Consider the following 26,035-nt stretch of genomic DNA (forward strand, 5'->3'; position numbering starts at 1 on the left):
GCTATTTAAACAGGGGGATAAAAGGCCGTGACACACAGGCAGGGTACACAGGCAACTCTAACAAGCTCTCATTTTACATCAAACTTGTTCTACTCAAAGAGCGCATGATGGTCTTCACATGACAGAAGTCAAACTTTTTAAACCCACCCCAATAAACATATTATTATTTTTTTTTATTAGATGCTTGTTCATTGAGGAAAAAACGCTGGTATTATCTCAAGTCGGAACCATAGAAGTTTAAGCTGCTTTTAGCTGCAGAACAGATGAAACCAACTTCCTGATGATCTCAACTGCACCCCAACCAGACCAGACCAACCCAACCAGCCTCTTTGAAATGTAAGTGAACATGTCTGCTGTTCTCCTGTCTCTTTCGGCAACTGCTGTCTTTCCTTTGTTGTATTTGGGGAAACTTAATGTGTAATCTGCTGTGGACGCTATTTTCTTTCTTTCATTCTGTCAGTTTATTCTATCTGTATTGGTTTTAATCTGCATTTTATTGCTCATTCTTTTGTCAAATATAGTTCTCATGATTTTTTTCTGACTCCGTAAAAGCATCTTAAGTTGTGGCGCTGCTCTGTGGCTTACATGCACATGAGAACGGAGGTACAGAATGCCCAGGGTGTGGACTAAAAGAGGCATTAGCCTACCTCCCATGTTCCATGCAACATTTTGCAAGCCCTGTGTTGAGTCTAAACAGTCTGCACTTTATGACGTATTTATGATATTTTATTATCCCCTAGGAACAATAAAGGTGTCATTCATTAGATAAATCAAACACATGAAGCACTTTGCTGAGGACACTTTGACATACTGACTGGAACGCCAGTACCCACAAGAAGCGAGTTCCCCAACTTTATAAAAGTTATAATTAAAATATAAGGAAAGCCCACTTTATATATTTAAGAGTCACAGTGGAGGGAATATATCCTTGCTGTACAGGTTGAAGATTACTGAACTGGTAAAAGAGATCTGAAATAAGTCGTTTGAACTCAAGTACAAGTTCAAAGTAAAGTAAAGACTAAATAATGATTTTAGAAATTATCTTCTCTTTTAGTGACTGCAGGATGAAAACGTGTAGCATTGCAGATGCAAACATTAGAGTAGTTGAAAATAATGGTCTGATTGGAGGATAACAGCTAAAACTATCTCGCAGTCTATTACCTTCTTCATTGAATCATCATGCATCACAAATAATTAAAAAAAACTGTTTTAGCTGATGTATGGACTTTCTCTCACAACTTAAATATGTCAATTAACATGTTTTATATAAGTTGTAAGATTACTCATTACTCGTGTCCTCATCATCCCTCTTCTTCTCTTCATCATCACCTTTTTAACCAAATCGCTGAAACAACACAAAAGTAGACTTCTCTCTAAACTTTTGCCATACACTGTATACAGTCCTCATCCTCCTCATCGGTCCTTAGTGAATACAAATGTTCTCCCTCACAGAGGGCGCAGGCTAAGTGTTCCTGCTCTCCTTATCTAAAAGGATCTCTATCCTGCTTTAACGAGCCACTTGACCTCCCTCGGCGCTCCCCTACTCCCTGGGTGACGCAAAAAAGTGGGCTGGCGAAGCGCTAAGTGCACTAGTTAGGAGGACTATCGGTGCGCACGGAAACATCACAAGCAGGCAGACTTCATTTAGAGCGCCTATGTTGCTCCAGCCGTCTCTGTCGGATGTTATATCAATGCAAAGACCTTGGCGGAGATACCGGGATGTGTACGGATGTAAATGAGAGAGACAACAGTGACTTTTCCTCAAACTTGTAGCAACCTCCTCCATTCAGCAAGTTGAGAGGTGGATGAAACTTTTTTTTGAATGAGTATCCCGCCGCTGGCTGCCACATCTGGACTCGGGATTCTCGGAGCTGTCAAGTCCAGCGCCAACGTTTAGCCGGACCTGACCTGACCCCGATCCTCTGTTGTGTTCTTTCTAAACTTTGAGGCGGAATATTGGACATTTCTCTTTGTTTTCATTCTTTTTACTTTTGCTTTTTTCTTATTTACAAGACTCAAAATGGAACAGTCAGTGCTCAGAGTAGCGTGCGTTTTGGTGGTTATCTGTCTCGTGGATAAAAGGTGAGTTGAATTACATGAGGTCTGCCTGTGATTTTAAAAAGCTCATCTCTGTTTGTTTAATGGTGTAAAAAAAACATCTCGGGTTCATCTTTTTTTTTTAAAACTTGTTTTCTATTTTTAAATCATACCTTACGTTCTAAGTTAAAAAGATGTACTTTTCACTTTATTAATCTTTCAACAACATCAAAGTCAGTTTTTATTCATGCAAATAATTGCGTAGCATATATAGCATATAAAAGTTATGTAACACTTTTCTGGCTGACTTGTGCTTAAAGCTATCATATGAAACATAAAATAAAGGGAAAAAGAAATTTGCATACTTATAATCTGTTGCCATCTATCTGGTTCCCATGTCCTCCTCATTCTTGGCACAATGTTGCCAATCAATTAAAAGTTACTCTTTGCAAAGACAGTTGTTGAAACAGGTCTACTCAGAGCAGGAAACACAACAGGTAGCAACAGAAGCCATACTGGATTTACAGAAGCACACATGTAGGCTAATGCCACCTGGGAAGTAGGGCACAACTATGCAAAAGAACAACACTTGATGTCATGGCAAGTTACTTTTGATTGTAACTAAAGTGCACAGTGCAGGTTGCTTTCTATGAAAGAGCACAGGGTGGCTTGTGAGCTTTTAGTTTTTCTGATAAAGACGCTCGCAGGAGGGAAACTTGAAGAAGGTACACATGTTGACAAAGTTTCTGCAGCTGCGTGACTGTCTCTCTGCGTGTGCGTTACTGTACACTCCTCCCTACACCTGGTATTTGTGTGTGCATGTCGGGGTGTGCTTCAGCATGTGTGCATACAGATGTGTGTGTGCCCTCAGCCATACATTCTCCTGACTTGCAACCTGTGTTTTACTTGCAATGATATTGAGCTGAGCAGGCCGTCATCAGCGCAGCCTGTGTTTTCCTTGTTACTGCTGTTACTGTTTCTATGTCATGTTTAAAGGAGCTTTGACTGCTGTCAGCTCAATTACCGTTGTTCAAATGATTAATCTGCAACAGAAGCAGCAGACAGTCAAGTTCAGAGACACACCTTACAGCGAAAGAGTCATTGAATTTACATGTTAACTGATTCCCTGAGGGAATTTTACTGTAAAACTGTTACTAAAACTACTGGAATCAGGCCAACAAAGTGGAAGCTGTTACCCCACCCCCACTGCGACTCACCTGTTCTACGGAACAACTATTATCTTGTACAGTCAAGTCATCAACATCAAAGAGAAGATCAAACGAAACTTGAATTTGGCCTAAATTAAAACTCAAAGTGCAAGTAAAGTATGTAACGTGTTTTGGCATATATTTAAAGAACCAGCATCCCTTTAGGATCGCCCGTCCAACCCTTTCTTTTAGATTGTTGGAATCTTTGCATATTGATAAAGTTAAGGGATTTGAAAAAAAAGAAAAATATCTTAGAGTACTTTTCCCCTTTAAATTGCCAGCATGTGGAGAAGGTTTGGCAACCGTCAACCTACAGTAATCAACTTCAGTTTGGACTATGTCAGACCATGTGGAACATGAACATTGGTGTGACACCCAAGAAACATTAACACACTATATGTTAATGTTCCAAATAGACTTTTTTTGAGTAACAAAAGTAAAGAGAACAGAGAGAAAAGATCGATGAGTTGTCATTTGTGTTGTCATTAACCTGACCTGTGTGCTCCATGCAGGGTAGACTCGAACGAAATCTTGGGCCTGAAGCTTCCAAACATCGACCCGATCCTGAATGCCAACACGGTGTGTCTGACACTGCCGGGTTTGACGCGGCGCCAGCTGGAGGTGTGCATGCGTAACCCGGACGTGACGGCCTCAGCAATCCAAGGAATCCAGATTGCCATCCACGAGTGCCAGCACCAGTTCAGAGGGCACCGCTGGAACTGTTCCAGCCTGGAGACGAGGAACAAAATACCCTACGACAGCATAGTCTTCAAAAGAGGTCAGTCTTATGGTCACGACTGAAATGTGCCCCCTGTACAAATCCAATTGAATTCACGTCTGCCTTTTTATAGCCATGCTACATTTTTTGCTTTAAAATTATGGGTAACGCCACAAGGAAAAGGAAAAAATGTATAAATGCTGCAAAATTAAGACTTTTAAACCAGGGAAAACCCACCAAAACACCTTTAGGAAGTGAGGTGTAGGCTCCTTGATAAAAATCACAAGCAGTTCAAAAGTTTTGTCTTCAAACAGGCTGTGGTTTCATCCTCAAACACACTTTGATAGAACACTTTGAAAGAAACGGCTTAGTAAGATTAGTTAGCACAAAGATACCTAAACATCCTGAACAAGCATCGGTATAATATTATTCTCCAAAGATTATCAAAAGGGATCATATTCTCCCACACAGAGACAATTCCTCCAGTCGTCCAAACGGTTTGGTTATCTCTACAGGCTCGTACCACTTTACTGTGTCTCCCTGAAAAGGTGGTACAAAAGAGCAGGTAACTTCAAAAGCGGTTAGTCACCTCAAGATTACCAAGTCTCATGCAGATCAGTTTTCTCTGATGCTTTGTAGTGTGTGGAGCTTTGCGAGTAAACCACAAAGGATGAAAGAGGATCTATCTTCGTTGGGAAGCTTTCAGATGGACTCATCCCAGGTTATTGACTTAGAAAGGCATCAATATCTAAGTAGCCAGAACGGCTTAATGCATCACTAACGCATAATGTGGTTGCTAGTTTGGCTCATGACTTGAGTTGAACCACATTATTAGTAGATTACTATTAAAATGTTGAGTCCAGATCTTTAATAATGACTTACAAATAAGGCTCCAGAATGTTGTTAGCATTATTTTTCTACTGAAAGAACCCAGGCATGTTAGGATGGCTTTCATCATACTTTTATCATTATATATTGCATTGTAGTGCACTGGCTTTGCAACATGTATCAGTTGATTTTTACTTCAAATATTGAGTGCATTAAACAGTGAACAAAGTAGACGTAGACAGTGGCACTGAACTGTTGATGGAATTCACAGTCATAAAAAACTGATTAAATGTCAGATCTTTCCTGGCGAGATAAGTGGTGCCATAATTTATCTCCTTAGCTGCGTGCAATACAATCAGGACATTCACGTTTTGTAACCCTCATTAAGGACTTTATCTCCCATCGCCTCTGTGGAACCTCAAAATGATAATAAAAAAACCCTAATTAACTACAGATATTCTTACACACCTCTGATCTTACTTTCACTCCTCACTGACTCATTGAAAGGCTGTTTGTCATTATTAGCAGAGGCAGTTGCTGGTTGTCTGGCATCCCTGGTTTGCCTCGGGTGCAGAAACTCCAAACCACCGACATAAACAACCTCTTTAACTTGGATGATTCATCTGTTACATGTTGATATGTTCCGCTCACTCAAAAAAATTTGATACAAGTTATATGTGCTGGCGCCATTATTGCGTGCAGCTACTGAAAAAGGGGCAGTGCTGTAATTGAGACAGGTTTACAGAAATGGATTACATGGAATTGTGGAGATTAACACAAACTTGATGGGATAAAAGCAAATGATCTAGTCTCACACAAGGCTTATGTATACCAAACCAGTATAGTTGCTTTATTAATCATAAACTATAAGTTTATCTGTTTTTAAAACCTTTGAAGTTACGTTTACAAAGCGATACAAATCCAGTGTAATAAATCTGTTGCAAATGAATTCATAAATCTTGCAGAGTTTTCTAAAATCTTTGGATTTTCTTATTTGTTTTTAAGGCGAGAATCAAGTCAAGTCAAGGCAATTTTATTTACACAAATCACAACAGAAGTCACCTCAGGGCACTTTTCACATAAAGCAAGTCTAGACTGATCTTTGTAATATTATTAACAGAAACCAAATGTTTGTTTTGGTGTCTAATTTTACTACATCTGATGCCGCTCGCAGCCTCTCCTGCTCTGCCACATATCGCTCTGCTGATGGATCCTGATACATTTTATGGGCCCATGCTCATTCCTGTTTAGCTTGCATTAAAAACTAGGCTAAAGAGGAAGTCAGGCAAGACATGGATAGACAGAAATAGGAGAATCTCTATCTCTCTTTCTCCGTCACTGTGCCTGTGTCCTCCCTCGCTGGGCTTCTCCTAATGCTTTTACTTCCCTTGCCAGTGCGAGTACTTGTGAATTTGCTCTCAGCACTTTCCCAACTCTCCGAGGCAAAAGCATAAACCTGTTTAGTTGGTTTCTGTAACACAAAGTGACAGTTTCCTTTCAATCTTTAATTCATTTTGTCACTTCCTTTGCCATCAGTTCAGCGGGGCGTGCCACAGCCGGTGAATTATTTGTTAGATTGATTTGTACCCAGTCTTCCGGGGGCCTGTGTTGCAGTGCCCGGCTCAGAGCAGGGAAAGAGCTAAAACGGGCTTTCTAAGCATAAGGATGTGCCTAAGTGCCATCCCTTTCGATTTCCCATGCCTGTGTGGGTTAAGGTGATGGGGCGTTTTTTTTTAGCTTGATTATTTGCCTTTTTTTTTTATAACAACAGGGGATCAAATAACTGGTACATCACTTTATTAGAGGTGTCTCTAAAAGTGACAAATCCACAGAGAATAATCTGATTCTGCAGTTTCGCTCTGCTCTTTTATAACCTTTAAGCTCATTGTTTAGTTTTATGGCCAAACAGCCTTTTCTGTTTTGGTTCAGTCTCACCAGGCCTGTGTTTCCAAATGCACCATAAAGCTCTTTTTAGCAAATAAAGCAGTGAAAAACTCACTGTATGCTACTTCTCCAGCAGCAGACACAATTAGCAGACACAATTAGCGAATAGTTGGTGTACATAGTGAAACACACAGCAGCCGAAGAGTTGGTTGAGACTGAGCCAGAGCTAAAATGAGGGCAAATTTAGACATTCAACAGGTGGACAAACTCAGGACTCAATGTGAATCCTAATGTTAATCTGCTGGTTGTGCCAGTACGTAACAAGTAAGAACGAGGTTGTTATATCAATTTACAATGTGATAATATGTCTATGCTCTGTGCAGCTTTTTTGCTAATTTCAAACGGACTTGCATCTGCTAGTGCAGGTTAAAGGATCTTACACAGGGACTCAAAGGGTTTCAAAGCTGCCATACACTTAAAGGAGCAATTTGCCCCTGGAAAAAGCCACCGTCAGTCAAAGATGGTGTTCTTTGTAGCCGATAGAAGCAATGAAATTTGAAATTGGCGCCATAGCTTTGGAGACAGTTGTACAAACAGCTCGTGGTTTTGCCCATTCTACATTCCTACAACACCCAGCGTGCATTGCGCTCCTCCCTCTGAAAGCGAGACGCTGGAGTGAAATACTACCGTTTTCCAGCCTCCAAATGTCCTCCAAAGGCACAGAGCGAAATTGCATTTTTTTTCCTACCATTATGGCATTAGCTCCCCATAATAGTATGATAGGAGTGAGGTTGAAAATCAACGAACTGGCCCTTTAAAAATGCACAGGGGGCTGCCTTGGTGAGGCCTGTTTATGGTTAATCTTAACTCTTTACATTGACTTCAAATGTTTTTGTTTTTTTAGATTACTTTTTTGGCCTTTGCCTTTACATGATAGGACAGTGGATCGAGTGAGAAGAATGGGAAGAGAGAGTGAGGATAATGTGCAACAACGGGCCAAGGGCTGCTGCGCCAAGAACTTTTCCTCCACTCTTTAACCACTGAGCTAAACTGGCGACCTTTGCGTTACTTTTTAAGAAAAGCTGAGCTGAGTTCACTTTGGCTTAAAGACCCAATATTGTTGTTCCACAGTCCCCTGTGTTGACACCCCTGCTTCCCTGACATATTAGTTTCACTGAAATAAATGAGAGGGCTAAATATTTTCACACATGTCAAATGTTGTTTTGACTGTTTGAGTAACATTATTGGTGAACACCTATGTTAGGCATGTAGTAATGTATAGGTGCATCACAGTGAGAACAGTGTAACCAATAGTGGAAAATGTGCAGCAGAGTTGCATCGGACAACATATTGTTATGCGATGGTGATGCCTCAGTCTTTGCATGTGTCCAGTGTGAAGTAAGGAAAGAAGTGACAGAAAATGTGTCAATCTTTGCATCATATCTCATGAAGACAAAATAATATCAAGTTTACCTCCAACAGATAAATAAGGAAAGTTTAACATCAAACAGCGCTAAAAGGGGCAGTTCCAGTTAATAGCTTTTTATTTGACTCCAATGAGCAGCCTGAATCATTTCCCCTTCAAACTGTGTGCTATAAACTCCTAAGTGGTTTCTTTTCATGTTTTCTTTACAAGTTTCCATTATAATCTTCAGTGTTTTCTACACCAGTAAGTGACTGCCAGTGGGGCTACTTTATAGACTCTGAGGGCACCGTGCTCACAGGCAGTAAGCTGAGATCTAACAACAAACACTGTACAGGGTACGAGTGCAAGTGCTGCTGTCGCACTTTATCTGTCAATATTCATGGATTCCACGATTGGACATGGATCTTTTTTCACAGATATATATTACCATGGACAGGGTGAATGTTTGTGTGTATAGGAGAACACTACTGTAACATTAGTCGGCTGAATTACAGATCAGTTGTGGTAGAGTCGACTCATTACATGTGCCGCACGCAAGTTAGACTTGCTGTCGAGCAGAAAGGGACGTGTTTAGCTATAAAGGCAAAGGCAGTCACATGTCGTATAGAGAGATTACATGCACACAGTCAGTTAACTGCCTTCTACACGCAGAAGTCCGTCTGAGCTGTTTTAAAGTGATTACAAGGCAAATGCTGCGGTATGGCTTAATCAGCCTGTGTAAGCTAAAAACGTGCACTTACAGAAACACATAGTTTGGTCCTAAACTTTCATTGTATGATACGATGTGAAAAAAATCAGATAATATCTTGTATATAAGAAAGACAGACAGAAGGAGACACAGCCCTGTTTAGAGTGTGATTCCTCTGAGGGTTCTCTGATGGGAGTGGTGGGACTGTTCATGTTCAGCTGGCCCACAGTGACGAAATACGAAAGTGTTTGGAACACTTAATTGCTATTGTCCCAGATGTTTCCCTAGGTTATATGAGTCTCAGCATGTGTGTATATCAAAAAAAGGTGTGAATTAATTCTTATGTGTGTCTTTATCAAAATAGAGGGAGCTCACTTACAACAGCATCGCTGATTGTGTGTGAAACTACGCATGCAAAGTCCAAACTCCCTGAGCATCATGACACATTTTGCTTACAGAGAGGTTCAAATATGCTTTTGTTTGGTTTAGCAGTTGAGTTTAAAGGATTAACTCTACTTGACATCTAGAAGATGTATCCGCAAGTTTTTCCATGGAACTTTAATGAGGGGTATTAAATAGTTTTGTTGCTATTTCTGTTGCTGTTTTTGTCAAATAAAAAAACAAACAAACAGTATTTGTATACAGGCTCAGAAATCTGACAGGTTCATGACACATTCACACTGGTATGTTCGGCCTGCAGGTTGTTGAAAATGTGTTTTAACTAACTTTAAATCTTTTAACACCCCCTACAGCGACCTTCTTAAGACACATGCCACAGTACACAGTTCTCATGTCAGCTTTTGTAAGAGTTTTGTGGGATACTTTATGTCATTTTGGACTAGAAACACAGTGTCAGTTTACAGAGTTTCAACTGACAACATGTCTTGGACTAATGTATGAAACTATTTGCTATGACACAAAATATCCAAAGTATTGCCTTTCCCAAAACTTGTATCTTGATTGTGACAATGTGACACAAAACCTTCTTGTCATTAGTTACATAATAACATCACTACTGTTTCCCGTCATCCTGCAGGTTTCAGAGAGAGTGCCTTTGCGTATGCCATCGCAGCAGCAGGCGTGGTGCACGCAGTGGCCAACGCCTGCTCCATGGGCAAACTGAAGGCGTGTAGCTGTGACGAGAAGCGGCGTGGGGACGAGGAGGCCTTTCGCATCAAACTTCACCGTTTGCAGCTGGAGGCCATCCACAGGGGGAAGGGGATGGTACACGGCGTCATGGAGCACTTCCCTGCAGACCTGCCGGGACCCCAGGACTCCTGGGAGTGGGGCGGCTGCAGCCCCGATGTGGAATTCGGAGAGAAGTTCTCGAGGGACTTCCTGGATGCCCGTGAAACCTACAAGGACATCCACGCCCGAATGAGGCTGCATAATAACAGAGTTGGGAGACAGGTGAGTGTTGACCCATATTAGTTTTTTAAAGTTTGTATCATTGTTGGTATCTGTGACATTTTACTATTGCCACCAAAATGCAATTCAACCATTCATTTCAGAAAGATTCAAAGGCCGAAATCAAACATCCTTTTATGTTTTATTCTCTATGATTTTTACTACTTCAAAATTAGTATCTAAAGGCTTTAATTCAATTTACTGAAAAATGTTCTTACTTGAGCTATTTGTGACTTTTTTTCCTAATTCAAGGGGCCCTCCATCAATTTTACACATAAAGCACTCTTCAGCCTGTAAACCCAGTTGTATAATATATCTTGTGACTCTTTAGGTAACTTCTAGAGTATGAATAATAACCTTATTGCTGTCATCAGCTTGTGACTGGGGCATACAGGTTGCTTCACAAACTGTGGCCAAGGAGTTGGAAGATGTGTACTGTCAGGAAGAATCTAATGAAAGACGCTAGCCAGTTGTATTATGGGAAATCTAGGACCAAGCTTGACCAATGCCATACACTAAGGACTGGCCTCTGCAAGCTGCCTCTATATCGATCACTCATATCTCTCCAAACGTAATACAAGGGCAATATTAAAGCATTGGGCTGCTCCTTTAAATTGAAAATAATTGAGTGTTAGAAGGTAGTTGCAAAAAGTATACTCTCTTGTTACCACTGTGTTACCAAATATCAACAAGTATTGCATTTAAAGTTAACTTAGTAAAGTACAGTTGACTCAAAATAATCTAATTTATAAAAGAAAACATATTACACCATGAAACAGGTGGAGGTTGGGTGGGTCAAGTGCTGCTGTGGCCAATGATAATGCTGCAGTGCAGAACACAATCTGGTTTTAGTGGCGAGGTCAACGGTGTTACACTGCTGTTTATTTTTGCTGGACGAGACTCTGTGTGTGCGTGTGTGTCCCAGTGTTTCTGTGTGTTTATAGAGGTTTTGCCTAAGCTGCACTTTCAGTAATTTTCCCTCTACAGTTGAAGTTTTGTAAAGCAGCTTTCTTTTTGTCAAATTTCTTTGTCAACACCCATGAAGAAAAACAAAGTATTTATTAATGGAGATGTATGGTACCAGATTTAACTACTAGTAATTGGAATTTGATAGCTTACAATAACTCTGTTTGTATTCTGTCCAAACATGAGGATCTACATGAGGTCCCAGCAGAAACACTTTAGTGGCACTGCGGGGCAGCAGAAGTTGTTTTTCCTAAAGAGGAATTATTTGGAAAACAAAGGGTGTAAAGAGATGCTGTGAAAGGCTGCGACACTGGTGTATTTATTTCTGGTTAATAAGAGTAAGTGTGCTATGGGTTCAAGGGACTTTAATTGCCTTTTACAGCAGCTGAGTTGACTTATTATTTTTCACTCTCATCACTGAGTTTAACTGGTTAGCATATTTGTGGAGCAATGCTTTGTTGACACCAGCTTACTTTTGTTTGAATAACATAGATTCAGAGAATCAATTTTGATTTAATAAAAAATATTTTCATCAATGTTTTGTGCTCAATTTCCACTACTGTATTTTACAGTTGAAAGAGAGACTGCACCGCTGATTTAGCTTAGCAGTTAAATTAGTGGCCGATAAAATGCGGCTACAGTCCTCGATGTGGCGGCCCAGGGTTCGACTCCCACGATTGTCCCTTTGCCGCGCGTCATCCCCTATTCTCTCTTCCCTTGTTTCCTCTCTATGAATGCAGGCATAAAAGGCCCAAAAAACATCTTTGAAAGAAATGTAAAAAAAAAAAAGAGAGACTTTGCAATTTCAGCTTTTCTCAGTTCAAACCAAAGAGAGGTATGCATATCTGTTTCCATGACCACAGTGGGAATTCCCATTATGATTCATCTTTCATACATCATAGTTACCTTAATACACAGTCTTTGGGAGAACATTAACAAATACGGATGTCTGGAGTAACTTCCCAATTTGTTAAAACTGTATTTTACAGTACAATAGAATAATGATCATATGTTGTGAATTACTTTTTCATTGTTGATGAAGTTAAAGTTGAAAGAAGCATTGGTGCAAATTGTTATTTTGGTTGCTTCAATACGTTTTTTGTCCATTTAACTGGAAATTAAGCCCGTGGATGTTCGACAGATCCACTCTTGTGTTGGGTAAATGGCCTGTAAACATCTGCGTCAGTCTGTTGCTGATTAGCTGTATCGTGCTCGTGTTTTGTTGTTTCATCAGGGAAACTTCAGTAATTCCCCCAAAACAGAGGAGAAGTATATTTACAGATCAGTCAGTGTCTGTTTGACAGATCAGGGAAGTTTGGTTGGTTTTGTTATGATGGTGGTCATGTGCTCGTTTTGTTTCCGTCATTTGCTGTGTCAAAATTAGCCATGACGTTTAAGTAGAGTAATCCTAGTTAAGACTAGAAGGCTTCATAGAGTTTTGTTGACTTTTCCTGTTTCTCATGAAAGGACGGTCTTGTTCTCCTTTAGTAATAATAACAGTGTAACTTATGACATAGTGAATAGTAATCAGCAGCATCATGACGTTATTTACAGATGATTGCAGGATATTTTTGACTATGGGAAAGAGTAATATTGACTTCAATCTATTAATCTGTTCTTCTTGTTTGTTAATATTTTTGTTAAATCTAAATTGTGATGTAATTTCTAAATCTTGTTTAACACACATTTCTACAAAGGTTTCCTCCTGGGGCAATGGGAGAGAAAGATGTAAATGACAGTGATAAGCCTTTACGATATCCAGCACTGCGGTGGAACAGGGACAAGAAGCGACCGTAAATTGCTCATTGTTCCCTGTTTCCTCCTGTGTAATTTAGGCTTGTATCTCTCCATCAGTTTACTTCTGGTTTCCTTGATTATGCAGTCAAAACACAAATGTGGAGCGTGTCAGCTGTATTCAACAACAGCTGGACTCTCCGCAGTAGCTGTAATGGTTGAAGAAGTCATAGATGTAGAACTGATGACATAAATTCCAATCAGTGCTGTGTATATGGGAGTAAACTTAGGGTGGGGGCTGATATGACATGAGAAGCAATGAGTGTATGAGCCAAGAAAAAAGAGAGTCCACTGGGTCCTTCTCCTTTTGTTTGGATGTAGTAAGTGAGGTTTTGAGACTCGGTCATGGGCAGGGTCACACTGTGGCGTCATGTATGTTGTCTTTAGTCTGACTACTGTACCTCTTGAGGCCAGATGTGTCCCAAAAATTGAGGCCTTGGAGGTTCAATTGAGTGACTTACACTATACCACATCCAAAACAGCCCAGGTTTGATGCTGTCTGCTGCTTGTTTTGTTTCCTTGTATTCTGTCTTTGAGCAAGACACTGAAAGCTCACTTTTTTAAAATTCAATTATATGTGTGGAATTGTTGGAGTGTTGTAAATGATGTTGTAGAAATGTATGGTTTTGAGCTCAATATGTAAAATGCTAAATAATATGTTCAAAAAGTACTAATAGGCTTTTATTCTGTGAAATGTGCTGGATCATTCTAAAGTTGCAGAGGGAGAGTCAGAGTCAGTCATGTGTATCTTTTCCCTTAGATTTTGTTGCATATGACAGCTTGATGTGTGCAATACAAAAACAGAGACAGATATGTTTCAACTTTGCCAAACTTCTTATTTACTTTTCACAAAGTTGTCTAAGGGATAAAAGTCATGAGCAAAACAAAACGTGTCAACAAGAAGCATTACACGTCTGAAAATCAATGTATGGCTTGAACATGAACAGAGAATGAACAAGCACTTAAGCTAGCAGCGGAACTAGCAGTGAAGCTAGCAGCGTAGATATCCCTTCCTTCTCTAATCAGGGCTATTCAAAGCTCATAATGCATTATATAATTAGGATAAACATAAAAAAAAAAAGCTTTGGATGCTGCAGCGTAGTCAGCAAGCAAACTATGAACAATATAAACTGCACAGCTAAAGTTAGCGACGTTGTTGTATATTCTAACATCTCCTCCCGCTTCTTTTGAACAAGCTAACAGAGAAGTCACTGCGAAAATTAGCCAGAAAAATGTAAACAGCCTCTTGTAGTCTGCATACCTTTAATTGCTTTGTCTGAGACATTCATAAACAGCTCAAAATCCCACCTTTTAAACTTTGAGAAGAGCATCAGCAACTCAAAGTAAATAAACTAAAAATGGCGCTACTCAGTGTTATTTTAATTTACAGTTTAATCTTTCCGAAGGATATTAAGAAAGGATTAATATTGGCTCTTAGATTCTTGACAATACATTTTTTTACTGTGCCAAGCTACTGTTAATTCCAGCCAAGGGAGCTGCATCAGCCATCAAAACAAGAGAAACTTTAGCTCAAAGTCATCAAAGAGTTTAAAGCGACATAAAATGATGGAGGACAACCGACTTTGCCTTCCTAACGAACAAGCAAACTATAGCAGATGCAAGGCAAAACATTGTTCAGATATACTACAGAGCAGGTTAGTAGATCCTCATTGAGGAAAAAATAAACTATGATATTTGCTTGTTTTCTCGCTTGCATCGCCTCCAGTTAGACATCTGTCATTTTGTCCATTAAGATGTCCTGACTCCTCACCTGCTCAGTGTGTCAGCAAACAGGCTGAGAGACGTGTTTGAAAAACAGCCGGTCTGGTTCGATTCCTGCTCCATCGGATGTAGTTCACTTGCTCGCTGCATGTTAGGAAGAGGTGTTATTGCTACACTCACTGTTAATCTGTTCATTAGAAAGTCTGTTTTAGAAAGTCTAATTAGCATCCCTAATATGAGCTCACAGTACAATAACAAACCATCGTTTACATGAAGATGCTTAGAGGGCTCTGGCTGACTTGTTACAGCTCACTTTAGGCTGCAGATCAGTGTTTGAATGAGTGTAACGTACAGAGACACTTCATGGCTGGAGTGAAAGAGAGGGAGAGAAAGAGAGAAAGAGGACGCTGAAAAAGCGGGAGAGACGGAGAACTTAGTATGAGTCACTGCAGAGCTGTTCTACTGTAAAATACAGCGTACCTTGATGACTTCAAATAGTATTGAAACCGCAACAAAACCCCTCTAAGACCTTGAAACACAGACACACACACAAACTCACTCACTCAAAAGACACACACACACACACACACACTCACAGCCCCTAGAATCAAACAGAAAACATTGACAGGTGGGGCCTCAAAATAATGCCTACCCTTCCCGTATCTCTTTCCTCCCACCGACCTGCCACTACCACCGCCTCACCTCCCTCCGCCCTGCCCCTCTCCCCCCTCACAGAGAAGTAGTCTTTAAGCAGAGGAATGCGGTGGTTTTTTAGCGGGGTGTGCATGTCGCCTCATGCCCACCCCAGGGTTCTCACGGCGTCCCGTCTTGTTTTTAGCCCTAATTAGTGGCTGCTGGCAGTTTGGAAACAGATGTTTAAAACCCTGCAAAAGATTTTAGACTTCAAACACTGAGGCGGAAAGTAGAAAGAGATTCGCCCTTCCTTCCCTCCCCTCTTTCCCCTCTCCTGCTCTGGCTGCACCAACTTCTCTCCAGCAGGCTGATTACAGAAATAATACTGTACACTAAGGAGGCACACGAAATAAAAGCACAGTGGGGGTTGATTTACATATGATGACCACATATCACTAACGCGATACATGTGAGCTTTACCACCTGCTTGTTTAAACGCACCTATTGCTTTAGTTAATATGAAAGTTGCTTTACAAAGCTGATGACAGTCTGTTTCTTCCACTAATTAGGTTAGATAAAGATCAAGCGCTCTGATTTCTTCATTAATTTCATTGTGCAAAAAAAATTCAACCCTCAATGTTGTTTTTGCAGTGAACCAAAACACACTACTGTTCGGAAGCTAGTAAGGCCTGTTTAAATGCCTGACTACATGTTTAAAGCTGCTGCTTATGACATGGAAACACTGCACCGCTGCAGTTAATTTCTTGGCCAAGTTTAGCGTTTTTTTTCCTGAGCGTTCTTCTCAATCGTTTAGAGATCACACCTCAAAACAAATGCTTGGCACTGTTTTCTGCATTCATGCTGCAAAGCAAAGGTTAGAGCCTTGCCGAGGTTCTGTTCAATCCTGTCTGTTCATTAGGCAGGTGGTGACAGTGTTGGCTGTGCAACAGTTTGCCATCTAACTGGCAAGCTTCTTCTGGTAATTATAATTTACCATCAAGGCATGACTTCAGGGGAGTAAGGTGAGATCCCCTTCTCAGGAAGGAGGCAATACATTTCAACTTCTTTTGACCCCCCTCTTAATTACGTTATGTTGCCAACCTGCTGTTTATTACTGTGAACTCATTTTAAACCTTTGAGACATTTGTCCTGACTCAATAAAACCTTCAAGAGTTATGTTCACAATGGCACGTGCGCCTTTTGTATTTTGTTGCCTCTTTGGCAATCTTCACAGTGCCTAAGATGGAGTGAAGGCACAGCAGGGTGGATGCCAGTAATGATCCAAATGTACAATGCAATTTTGGCTTCAAGTCCCACTAAAACAGTAGTTGGGTTATCTGTATTACATTGTTTTCATGGTTAGGTGAAATACAGTGAATAGAAGCTGGAGGGATTAACCTGAGATCTTTTACAACAGACTGAGTCATTACTAAGTGGGAATGGATTGGTTAAGAAGCAGGCATATAAAGCCTGTGACCTTTACCCACATCTTCCTCACTATTGTTGGTAATCAGGAGGACAGAGAAACTGTTGTCTTTGTCCATAAATGTCCGTTTGCTGTGGCAGCAGCATCCACAATTTGGACCTCCTGAGTCCTCAATGGCCAGCAGTGTTGGGGGTAACATGTTACAAAGTAATCCGTTAGAGTACTAAGATTACTTTTTTGTTTAACGAGTAACTTCTGCAAGTCAAGTAATCCGTTATTTAGTTACTTTTTCATATGAAGGAATTTTTCCATTTCCTTTCATGGCCATAAAAAACAAAAAAATCCCTGAAGCACTGTTTCTGTTTCTCTCCTACTTCTTTGCAGGTAGCTCCATCCCAGCAGTTAACACAGTTGTGTCAGTGCACATGCGCTGTTAGCTAATTCAACTAGCGAGACAGTAGAGAGGACAACATAAACTTTGTAGAAATATTCCCATTATTTTGAATTTTTGCGTGAAAAAGCCAAGAACAAATGACGGTGAAATGTAAGTTGTGCCTTGAGTATAAGTGCATGTCAGCTGTGATAACAAACATAGCTCCGCGACACTGGAGCCCGCGTTGTATTGTTTTCATTAAAACAGCCGTAAAGGTTGTATTGCGCCTGGCATTCCTGTTCCATGCTGTACCTTTATTTATTAATGAACTGGTTTATAAAAGCAAAATTATCATAGCCAACATCAGAGGAAAGTGCTGTGTGACTTTCTCCTAGTTACTGACTGCTATTAAACATTTGACAATGGTTTGGTTTGTTTCCTACAACCAAAGACATAGCAACTAAATACTTAAACCCTTAAGACACTAATTATGTTAAAGGTGATGGGTATTCTTTTGAAGTTAAGCTGCACCTACTGCATATGAACACCAGCTTCCTCTTGACGTAAGGTGGATTCACTTGTGCATCAACTGATGGATTTGAGTGCACTGTTTGTAATGCTTAGTTACAAGGGAAGGACTTGGCATGGATTCCATGATCTTCATAGATATGTACTGTAAAACTGTAAATGCTTGAAAAGGTTGTGTTCTCCGGCGATTTAAGACCTTTTTGGGTGTGTTAGGGCACGCCATTGCTTCATCTGAGCGCACAACACACTGTCATACTGTTTGAGCCGTAATGAATCAAGAGCAGCAAGCCCTCCTGCTTGATCCAAACTAGCAATATTGGAACCCCTAGGTTTCTTTTATGGCTAATTTAACCCCATGAGCGATGATAAATTGCTCTGGAGAGCCCATTCAAGTTAATTCATTGACTCAGAAGAAGCCACACGAAAAGCAAAGTGTGTTTGATCAAAAATAGCAACATTAATGGGGGGTTAGTCTTGTGCTCCTCAGAGGCCATTTCATATCATCAGTGGTGTGCAGGGCATTCCTGAGTCCTGACAGTACAGAGGCAGAGCATTTGATCTGACCCACCACAAACCGTACACACACCAACACATGCACACACTGCATGTGCATATAAACACATGTATTCATTGAGTCATGCCACTCTTTCTCTTAACTCAAACACATAAATATACACAGAGGCCAATGTTTCAGAGTAGAAACGCAGCAGGTGGAAGTGCTTATGCTGGTAATAACATTTTATTAGAGCCTTTAAACGAGAGCTGTGGACGTTTACCAGCGAGTAAATACTACACACACAAACACTCGTGATGTAGTAATACTGTATACCGTAGAAATGCTTTGCTCAGTAATTGCATGTCATTGTGTTTTAATGTGTGCGTGTGTATTTGTCTGTGTGCTCTTAACTGTTCTTTTGAAGCAAGGCGTTTGATTTGTTTAAAGTGATGTCGGGGCTTAATGCGCTGCTGTGGGATTTGTTTGTGTGCTTTGATATCGCCTTGGCTTTCTGCTTGGCTTTAAAGGCCCTTTAGTAGATTGTCTTTGAACTGACAAACACCAGGCAGCGTGCAGACTAGTCTGCTGTTTATCAGAGACAAGGGTCGATTGCAGGACACTTAGACGTTAGATTAGGATTTTCCCAAAAGTGGTTGCTGGTGATGGTACAAGGATCACACCCAACAAAGAAGGGCGGCATTAATTTATGCAGGTACTGGTACAGTGTAGCTGCTTATGACGATATTGTTTTTCATCAACTGAGTTTCCACATATGAATCATTATAATTATTATTATTCTAATAATATAATATCATATTTATCCAATAGTATTTAGCTACAGAGTTAATGTAAGGTAAGTTATGGATTACACAGGTTTGGCTGTGGCCCAGTGGAAGGTTGGGGGTTGGATCCCTTACTGCTACAGTCACATGTCGAAGTGTCTTTGGGCAAGACACTGAACCCCAAATTGCCTCTGGTGGCATAGCCATCGGGTATAATATATGGACATAATTCTGATTGGAGATTGGTACTCAGGCCTGTGCCATCAGTGTGTGAATGTGACATGTAGTGTAAAAGCAGCTTTGAGTGGTTAGAAAGACTAGAAAAGCACTATATAAGTACAGTCAATTTACCATTTACAGGGATGGAATCGCATATTTGGCACACAAGGAATACAATGTAACACAGTATTTGTATTGTGGGATTCCTCTGTATGTCACAGGACTTTCCCCTTCCAAAAAAAGCTCTGCTATAAGTCATCACCAGCTCCTTCATTACCACTGAGTCAGTACTGACTCAGCTGAATTGTGATATTCGGTCAGGATGACAAAATCATTTGTAACTGGAGGCTAACAGGAGTGGCAGCACTTTACCTTTGGCATACTGCAGCCGTGGATCACTGCTACATGCAATTACATGCTGTGAATCAATAACTGCCTTGTGAGGTTGGATATCTTCGAAAATTTTAATTGTAATTACTGACTTCATTCTTCATTTATTCAAACACAAAAACTACTCAGAAACTGCTTAAATGCAACTGTTGCGGTTCAGTTTTGGCTGTAGGACTGGGTCACATGTCATTCTTCCTCTGTCCTTGTTTCTTGGTTTGGATTGGGCCTCCTTGATTATTTAATTAATGCATTCAGACCCATTTCATCACATTGTGGTAGTCTGCTCTGCTCCACTATGCTGTACTTTTCCCCGGTCTACTGTATTCTGTAGCCTGCAGTCCTAATCTGCCACCAACATGTTGTATTTGATCTCAGTCTGGGGCTCTTTTATAGGCGCCTCTGTCTCACTCGTTAAGCCAATTAAAACTTGCCAGATGTTTGTTTCTAACTGTGGTCCACCATTGACTTTGAAGCAATTACATCTCGCAAGTGTACGTGCAATGTTAACCAGTGTTAGAGCAATGTAAAAGCCTATTTCAATTATGTTATCCCTTCTTACATTTTCAGTAGACACAACTTCAGATCATGACTAAGTTACAGTGCAAGTTATTGCAGACTGGAGAATGGAATGGGACATCCACTGCATCAGTGTCACGTGTTTCATCTATTAAACATCAGCTCTTTTCTTTGTTTAACATGGTAACCTATTTTTCTCAAATCCAGATTTCAGGCCACCACTGAGTCTCTGGACACATTAATATGCACTACCATAGCTGACAGTAAGTGAGTTATGCAAAGTGTTCTTTCAAGCAAGCTTTTTATAGCTTGTATGAGTCGACCTAAGTTGTGTAACATGTACAATATTTGTATATTTCCCTGTTCACATTGCCAAGACAATCACAGCTGATGATAGGTAAGACAGGGTTTGTGATTCCAATCTAATCTGTGAGCTAATAACAGCAGGACATGATGAGTCATCCTCAGCTGAGTATCGAGTTGACGGACAGGTGATTCATAGTAACACCCACACAAACTCTCAGTGACACACAAACCGCACTGTGTATCAAGAGGTGTAGGAGTATAAGAGATAATCTAAAGATCATCTCCCCCTCCTGTCATTCTCTTTTCCTCTCACCTCCTCTCACCTCCACGTTTACACTTCTCTCCCCACCAAATCCACCGCTCGTCTCCTCCTCCACCGGCCCCGCATGTCTGCAGGGCTATTTCACAAGATCTACAAAGAAGCAATAAATCACTGCATTAAGTTTCTTCCTTTATTCAGTAGTCAGGTTGGATATCGTAAACACAGACAAAGAGACAGACACACAGCGTTTGTCTTTGCTGTTGCTTACTCTCTCATCTTTGTTACACAGAACTGTAGCCCCAGGTACAGGAGGAACAGGAAGAAATCCTAACCTTTTATCTGATTGTCAATTAACCAGTCAGGATCTAAGAGTTGTCTGGATCTGGAAAAATATAGTTATTTGATTGTGGGTTCATTGGAAGTTCATTATATAGATCGCTAAGGTTTAACTTTTTCTGACTCTGGTCTTCTAACTCTGAATCTACACTGAAAAAATCAACAAGTAAATGATCTGAGCTCAATGCTCCAAATCATTCCTTGGCAATCTGAGAGGCCATCGGCTCTCCTCTTATGACAATATAGCCTCTGGGAGCGATGTCCAATTTTCTAGGGCGTAGAAATTTCTTCCGGTTTAGCAAGCGGTTAGCAATAAAGATCTTCCAGCCAAGACTTCTTTTTCCATACTGCATTGTTTACAGTTCGACGAGGAACTTGAAAAGCGAGAATACACATATTGTTTTTTCTGCATGCAACCAAAGCTCGCTAATACATGACTGGCCAATACCAAAACATGCTTTTTTATGCAGAATCTGTAAAGATGAATTCTCTGGATATTCAAATATACACAATTTGTACAACAATGTATCTAAACTGGTGTATTATCTATGCTATCAGACAAATGTAAAATTATATGTAGCATTTCCAGTAAATAACATATGATCAGGTTCTTACTTGAAAATGTTTAATCCCCTCTTGAACAAAATGCCATTGTCCCCCCACCACTCTTTTGTGAGATGGATCAGCACATACAGTATGTCAGTCATGTCATACTGATAGGCCACCACTTCCTATATAGCAAGAGCAGACAGCTTCCCTTTTTCCTGTTAAGGATCAGGATGTACCTGTTTGCCTTTCAACTACACGTCAAAGGAAAATTCAACATTTCCTCCCCTCACAAAGTACTCGACACCCGGAGTTATTTTCTTTTGTTGCGGTTTTCAGAGCTTGCAAACCTTTTTTAAGCTCTGCCCAGCCAGAGCAGAGGGTGTGTGCAGCATGTCTTATGTGTTAAGTGGATAAATCCACTCTGACGCAGGTGTTAGGCCTCTGATGTTGCATTGTCAGATGTTCATTTTAAGATATATAGCTCTTTGAATCTAAGAAGCTGTTTCAGGCCTTGCCACTGGTTAGCAAGTTGGTTTTGAGCTGAATAGCAACAAGTTGTTATCCTAATTGGCAGTTTCTAAGAGAATAAGTCAAATTTATTGGATGCAGCTTTATCCATCAGGGCTGAAAGTGACATTTCTGTAAGCCCTGCACCCCTTAGTTAGCCTGTTGCAACTTCAGCCTAGCTGTCCCTTCTCACACAGCACCTATAAGGCTTACAGTGGCAGTTTTACCACTCAAAACTCTCAGTACACAAGAAATAGTCCCTCATTTTAGATCACAAAAGGCTCCATTTTCATATTTAGCTGATGACTAAATTTAGCTGGCTGAAACAGTAACAGTTTATCAGCAGTAATTATCTTGCTAACTATACGCTAACATTGGCCCCGTGAGTAGGTCAGAAACAATGTGTTCAAAGTTTTCAGCGAGGTTGTTTCAAAAAAAGAATCTTGAACAAGGTTTTTAAATGGCACTATATGTCTTCTTACGTGACACTCAAGAGTAATGGCACTGAGTTGTTGTATCACTATGAGTATGATGAGGGAAAGTGTATGATGGGACTGGACTTTATTCTGACATAAAACTGTGAAGCACCCAGGGATAGTGTCCCCACAGATGGTAACTAAGGAGGGTTTATGAAGAAGTGGACATGTGGCTCCCTAGTTAGTGGATGATGTGCTGCTTGGCCTTTAAAGCAACCCTGTCTTACTACTGTAGGTACTTAAGCTAGTTAGCCAGACACGCTAACAATTTAATCATACGTTAGAGCAGATAAACAAGCTGTTAAATCCTCTCTTTAAGCTTTGCTCATGTGTTTGGGGTTTTTGAAAGGACAAAACATAGACACTAACTTTTAACTCTTCAAATGCAGAGCTTTGCTCTCGCTACAGCCTTTTTATGTGGAGGAATCAAAAGCTTAACAGGCCTAGCTTACCTAAGTGATGCTGCTAAGCTATAATTGGACACTTCCACCTGGGGGAGGGGTTTTGCAAACATTTAGCTGCATTTTGAACATTATCCAAACCACTGGAGCCATAGTTTTGTAGACATCACTGTACTTGATAGATGCAACTGTAGTTTATGATTTGCTGAACAATTTGGCTTTTACTTTCCCCCCCCAATGTCTTATGTCGTAGACACTTTAAAGCTGTTTTTGTTGTTTTACTGTCCTATAAGACCTCTATCCTGCTGCGAATGAAGCTTCAAACAGTAGCAATGTGGATGCAGTTATGACTCCTAGGTCAGTGTGTGTCTTTAAGGTTTAAGTGGGTTGGAGAGTTTTATGATTACAGACTTTGCTGTGTGTTTAAGGCCAGCACATTTGTGATCCTGGGGTTGCAGCTGCCCCTATGTAAAAACAGAACCAAATTCTGCATTTTGAACTCAGTAAAAGTGCTTTTTTAGCTATTATAATGTTGTTTACTTTAAAGTCTTTTAACCTCTGGTATCTGCTCACCACTAGTCTCAGCTTATTTCAGATTATTAGAATACACTAACAAGATGTTTAAAGATGCAGCATCATTGTTTCAAACATTAAATTGTCTAACATTCTTAACATTTGGATTTCATCAGTGAATCTATAAATATCTTAGCATAAACATATGTTTACAAAGATTGTATACATTTATCTACATCAGAAAGAAACCCATACTTACATAGTATAACTCTGACTCTAATGTATCCCTTTTAAATTGAGGAAAAAACTTTTTCTTTAATACTTTTTTGAAGCTCTATGGATTCACCTTCCCTACTTCCTTTTTTTAAATACTACTTTTTTTCTTTTAGACAGTGACTGATCCCTGTAAACTTTGGCAAACTTAAGTGTTTTCTTTGCTGCTCTTTTTCATTTTTTCATTCCAAACATATGAGTCAGGTGTCTCATTGTATCACTTTCTCTTCCCCTTGTCCACACCTCTGCTCATTCATGCCCCCGAACAAGGAAACATGTTTTTTTTTTTCTTCTTTACTCTGCATGGCTTTCTCAATTGTGAAACCTTACAACACAGCATGCAGTGGAGCCTTACAATACGCAAAACAAACCCTCAAGAGTATTCAACAACTTGATTTGATTCTTTTGAGACAGATGGAAAAGAACAGGAAGAGTAAGGTATTTCATTTTTGGAATCAATCCAAACTGATGCCAGAAGTGGGAACCTGGATAGTCATACTAAGTAGATACATGAAAGATCCTTCTTGTCTCTATTTTTTCCCTCTGTGCTTCTGTTCCTACTGCTGTTTTTTTAATGGAGGACATCCCGGGTAAATAATGGATGGGGTTTGTAATTTTGTAACAAGGAAAGAGCGATGCTCTTCTTGGGAGAGAGTTGTTGAGTGTTGAGAGAGTTTCCTGTTCTGAATCAAAGTAAGACGAGTCTACTTGATCATTTCTGCACACCGACACAGAAACACAACAACCCATAGGAACATACAGGCAGTGCCATCGAGCACACAAAAGCATGAACATATAGTGCACATACACAAACATGCACATACCAGGTTCTAAGGAACTCCTGCACTTAAATTGGTCATACCTTCACAATTTCTGTCTCATTCGGGGTGGCTGACATCAAGTGTGTGGGTGTTTTGTGGAGATTAGCATTATTGCTAGCACATGTGTGGAATGTGTTTAATTGTGCAAGTGTCCAGCATGTGTGTGTATGTGTGTGTGTGTTGATAGGGGCGGCGACAGCAGCAGCATCTGTCAGTACTCTGGGTGGCCTGGTGTTCCTGTTGGTAATTGGATCTTAAAGTTTAGGGCAGGTGATGACTGATAAACACACAGACGCACGCACACACACACACACATGCGTATTGAGGAAATATTACTGGGATGGACAGTGATTATGCTATACAATACATATCTCTGTGTGCTGCTGAAAGGGGTTAGTAGGTCTTGCAGTGTTGGTCATTTGCTAAGGGTTCTGTGTTAATGCTTGATTAAACGTTCAGATATGCATACTGGCTCTTGATATCCATGTGGTCCTGCTGGCCAGCAGTAAACCATCAAGCTGAAAATGTGTATATAATCTCATGTTCTTAAGCCCAATGTTCATGTGTGTCGTGTGTAGTTATTACCTGATTCCAAAGGATGAATAATGACACTACCTTCTGTTTGTGTAATGCTTGCATCCAAGTGTGTTATTTGATATCGGTGTGTTTGACAACAGGCCCTGAGTCGGACCACCTGGCTTGTTAAATGCGGGACTAATTTTCCTTCAGTGTCATTCACTATACTGTGGAATAATGAATAGTTTAGATGAACAAAAAACTGAAGTATTCCCAGTATGAAGTATGGCATGGAGTCTACAACACCCTCTACTTGTATATATTTAACTAAAATGTAACCATTAATCAAGAAAGTCATTAATCCGTCTCCTTTTCTTTCTTCCCTCCCTCCTCTCACTTCCTCACTCCATCCCACTCTCTCTTTTTGTCTGTCTCCATCTGTGTTTTCTGCAGGTGGTGCTCGACCACATGAGAAGGAAATGCAAGTGCCACGGGACGTCTGGGAGCTGCCAGCTGAAGACCTGCTGGCAGGTCACCCCAGAGTTCCGGGTGGTGGGCTCCATCCTTAAAGAGCGCTTCCACATCGCCACGCTTATCAAGGCTCACAACCGGAACACCGGACAGCTTGACCACTCCCACAACAACAACCACAACCATCACAACCACCACAACCACCACCATCACCATCATCAGAACAACCACCATAATCACCACCACCACACACACCGGCGGCGGCCAAGCATTAACGAACTGGTCTACTTTGAAAAGTCACCAGATTTCTGTGAGCGGGACCTGGGGTCGGACTCGGCGGGCACCCAGGGCCGGATCTGCAACAAGACCAGCCCTGGCATGGACAACTGTGAAAGCCTGTGCTGCGGGAGAGGCCACAACATCCTGCAGCAGACACGCAGCGAACGTTGCAACTGCAAGTTTCACTGGTGCTGCTATGTGGTGTGCGAAGAGTGCAGGATAACAGAGTGGGTCAGTGTCTGTAAATGAAGAAACATACACTAAAGACTGTAAACAATACAGAA

The 26,035-nt window shown here is 40.6% G+C and overlaps 1 protein-coding gene across 1 annotated transcript; it reads left to right on the plus strand.

Annotated features, from left to right (window-relative positions):
* Positions 1-2,010: 2,010 nt before the first annotated feature.
* wnt10a (wingless-type MMTV integration site family, member 10a) lies at positions 2,011-26,035 on the plus strand. Its single transcript, XM_069662631.1, has 5 exons — positions 2,011-2,082; positions 3,758-4,023; positions 9,826-10,199; positions 25,455-25,630; positions 25,724-26,035. Exons 1-5 carry the CDS (start codon positions 2,021-2,023, stop codon positions 25,998-26,000), a joined length of 1,155 nt encoding a protein of 384 aa, XP_069518732.1. The 5' UTR covers positions 2,011-2,020; the 3' UTR covers positions 26,001-26,035.

Source organism: Semicossyphus pulcher, unplaced genomic scaffold (assembly GCF_022749685.1).
Source record: "Semicossyphus pulcher isolate SPU_LCO1_2020_fin unplaced genomic scaffold, fSemPul1.0.p SCAF_15, whole genome shotgun sequence".
Classification (NCBI taxonomy): Eukaryota; Metazoa; Chordata; class Actinopteri; order Labriformes; family Labridae; genus Semicossyphus; species Semicossyphus pulcher.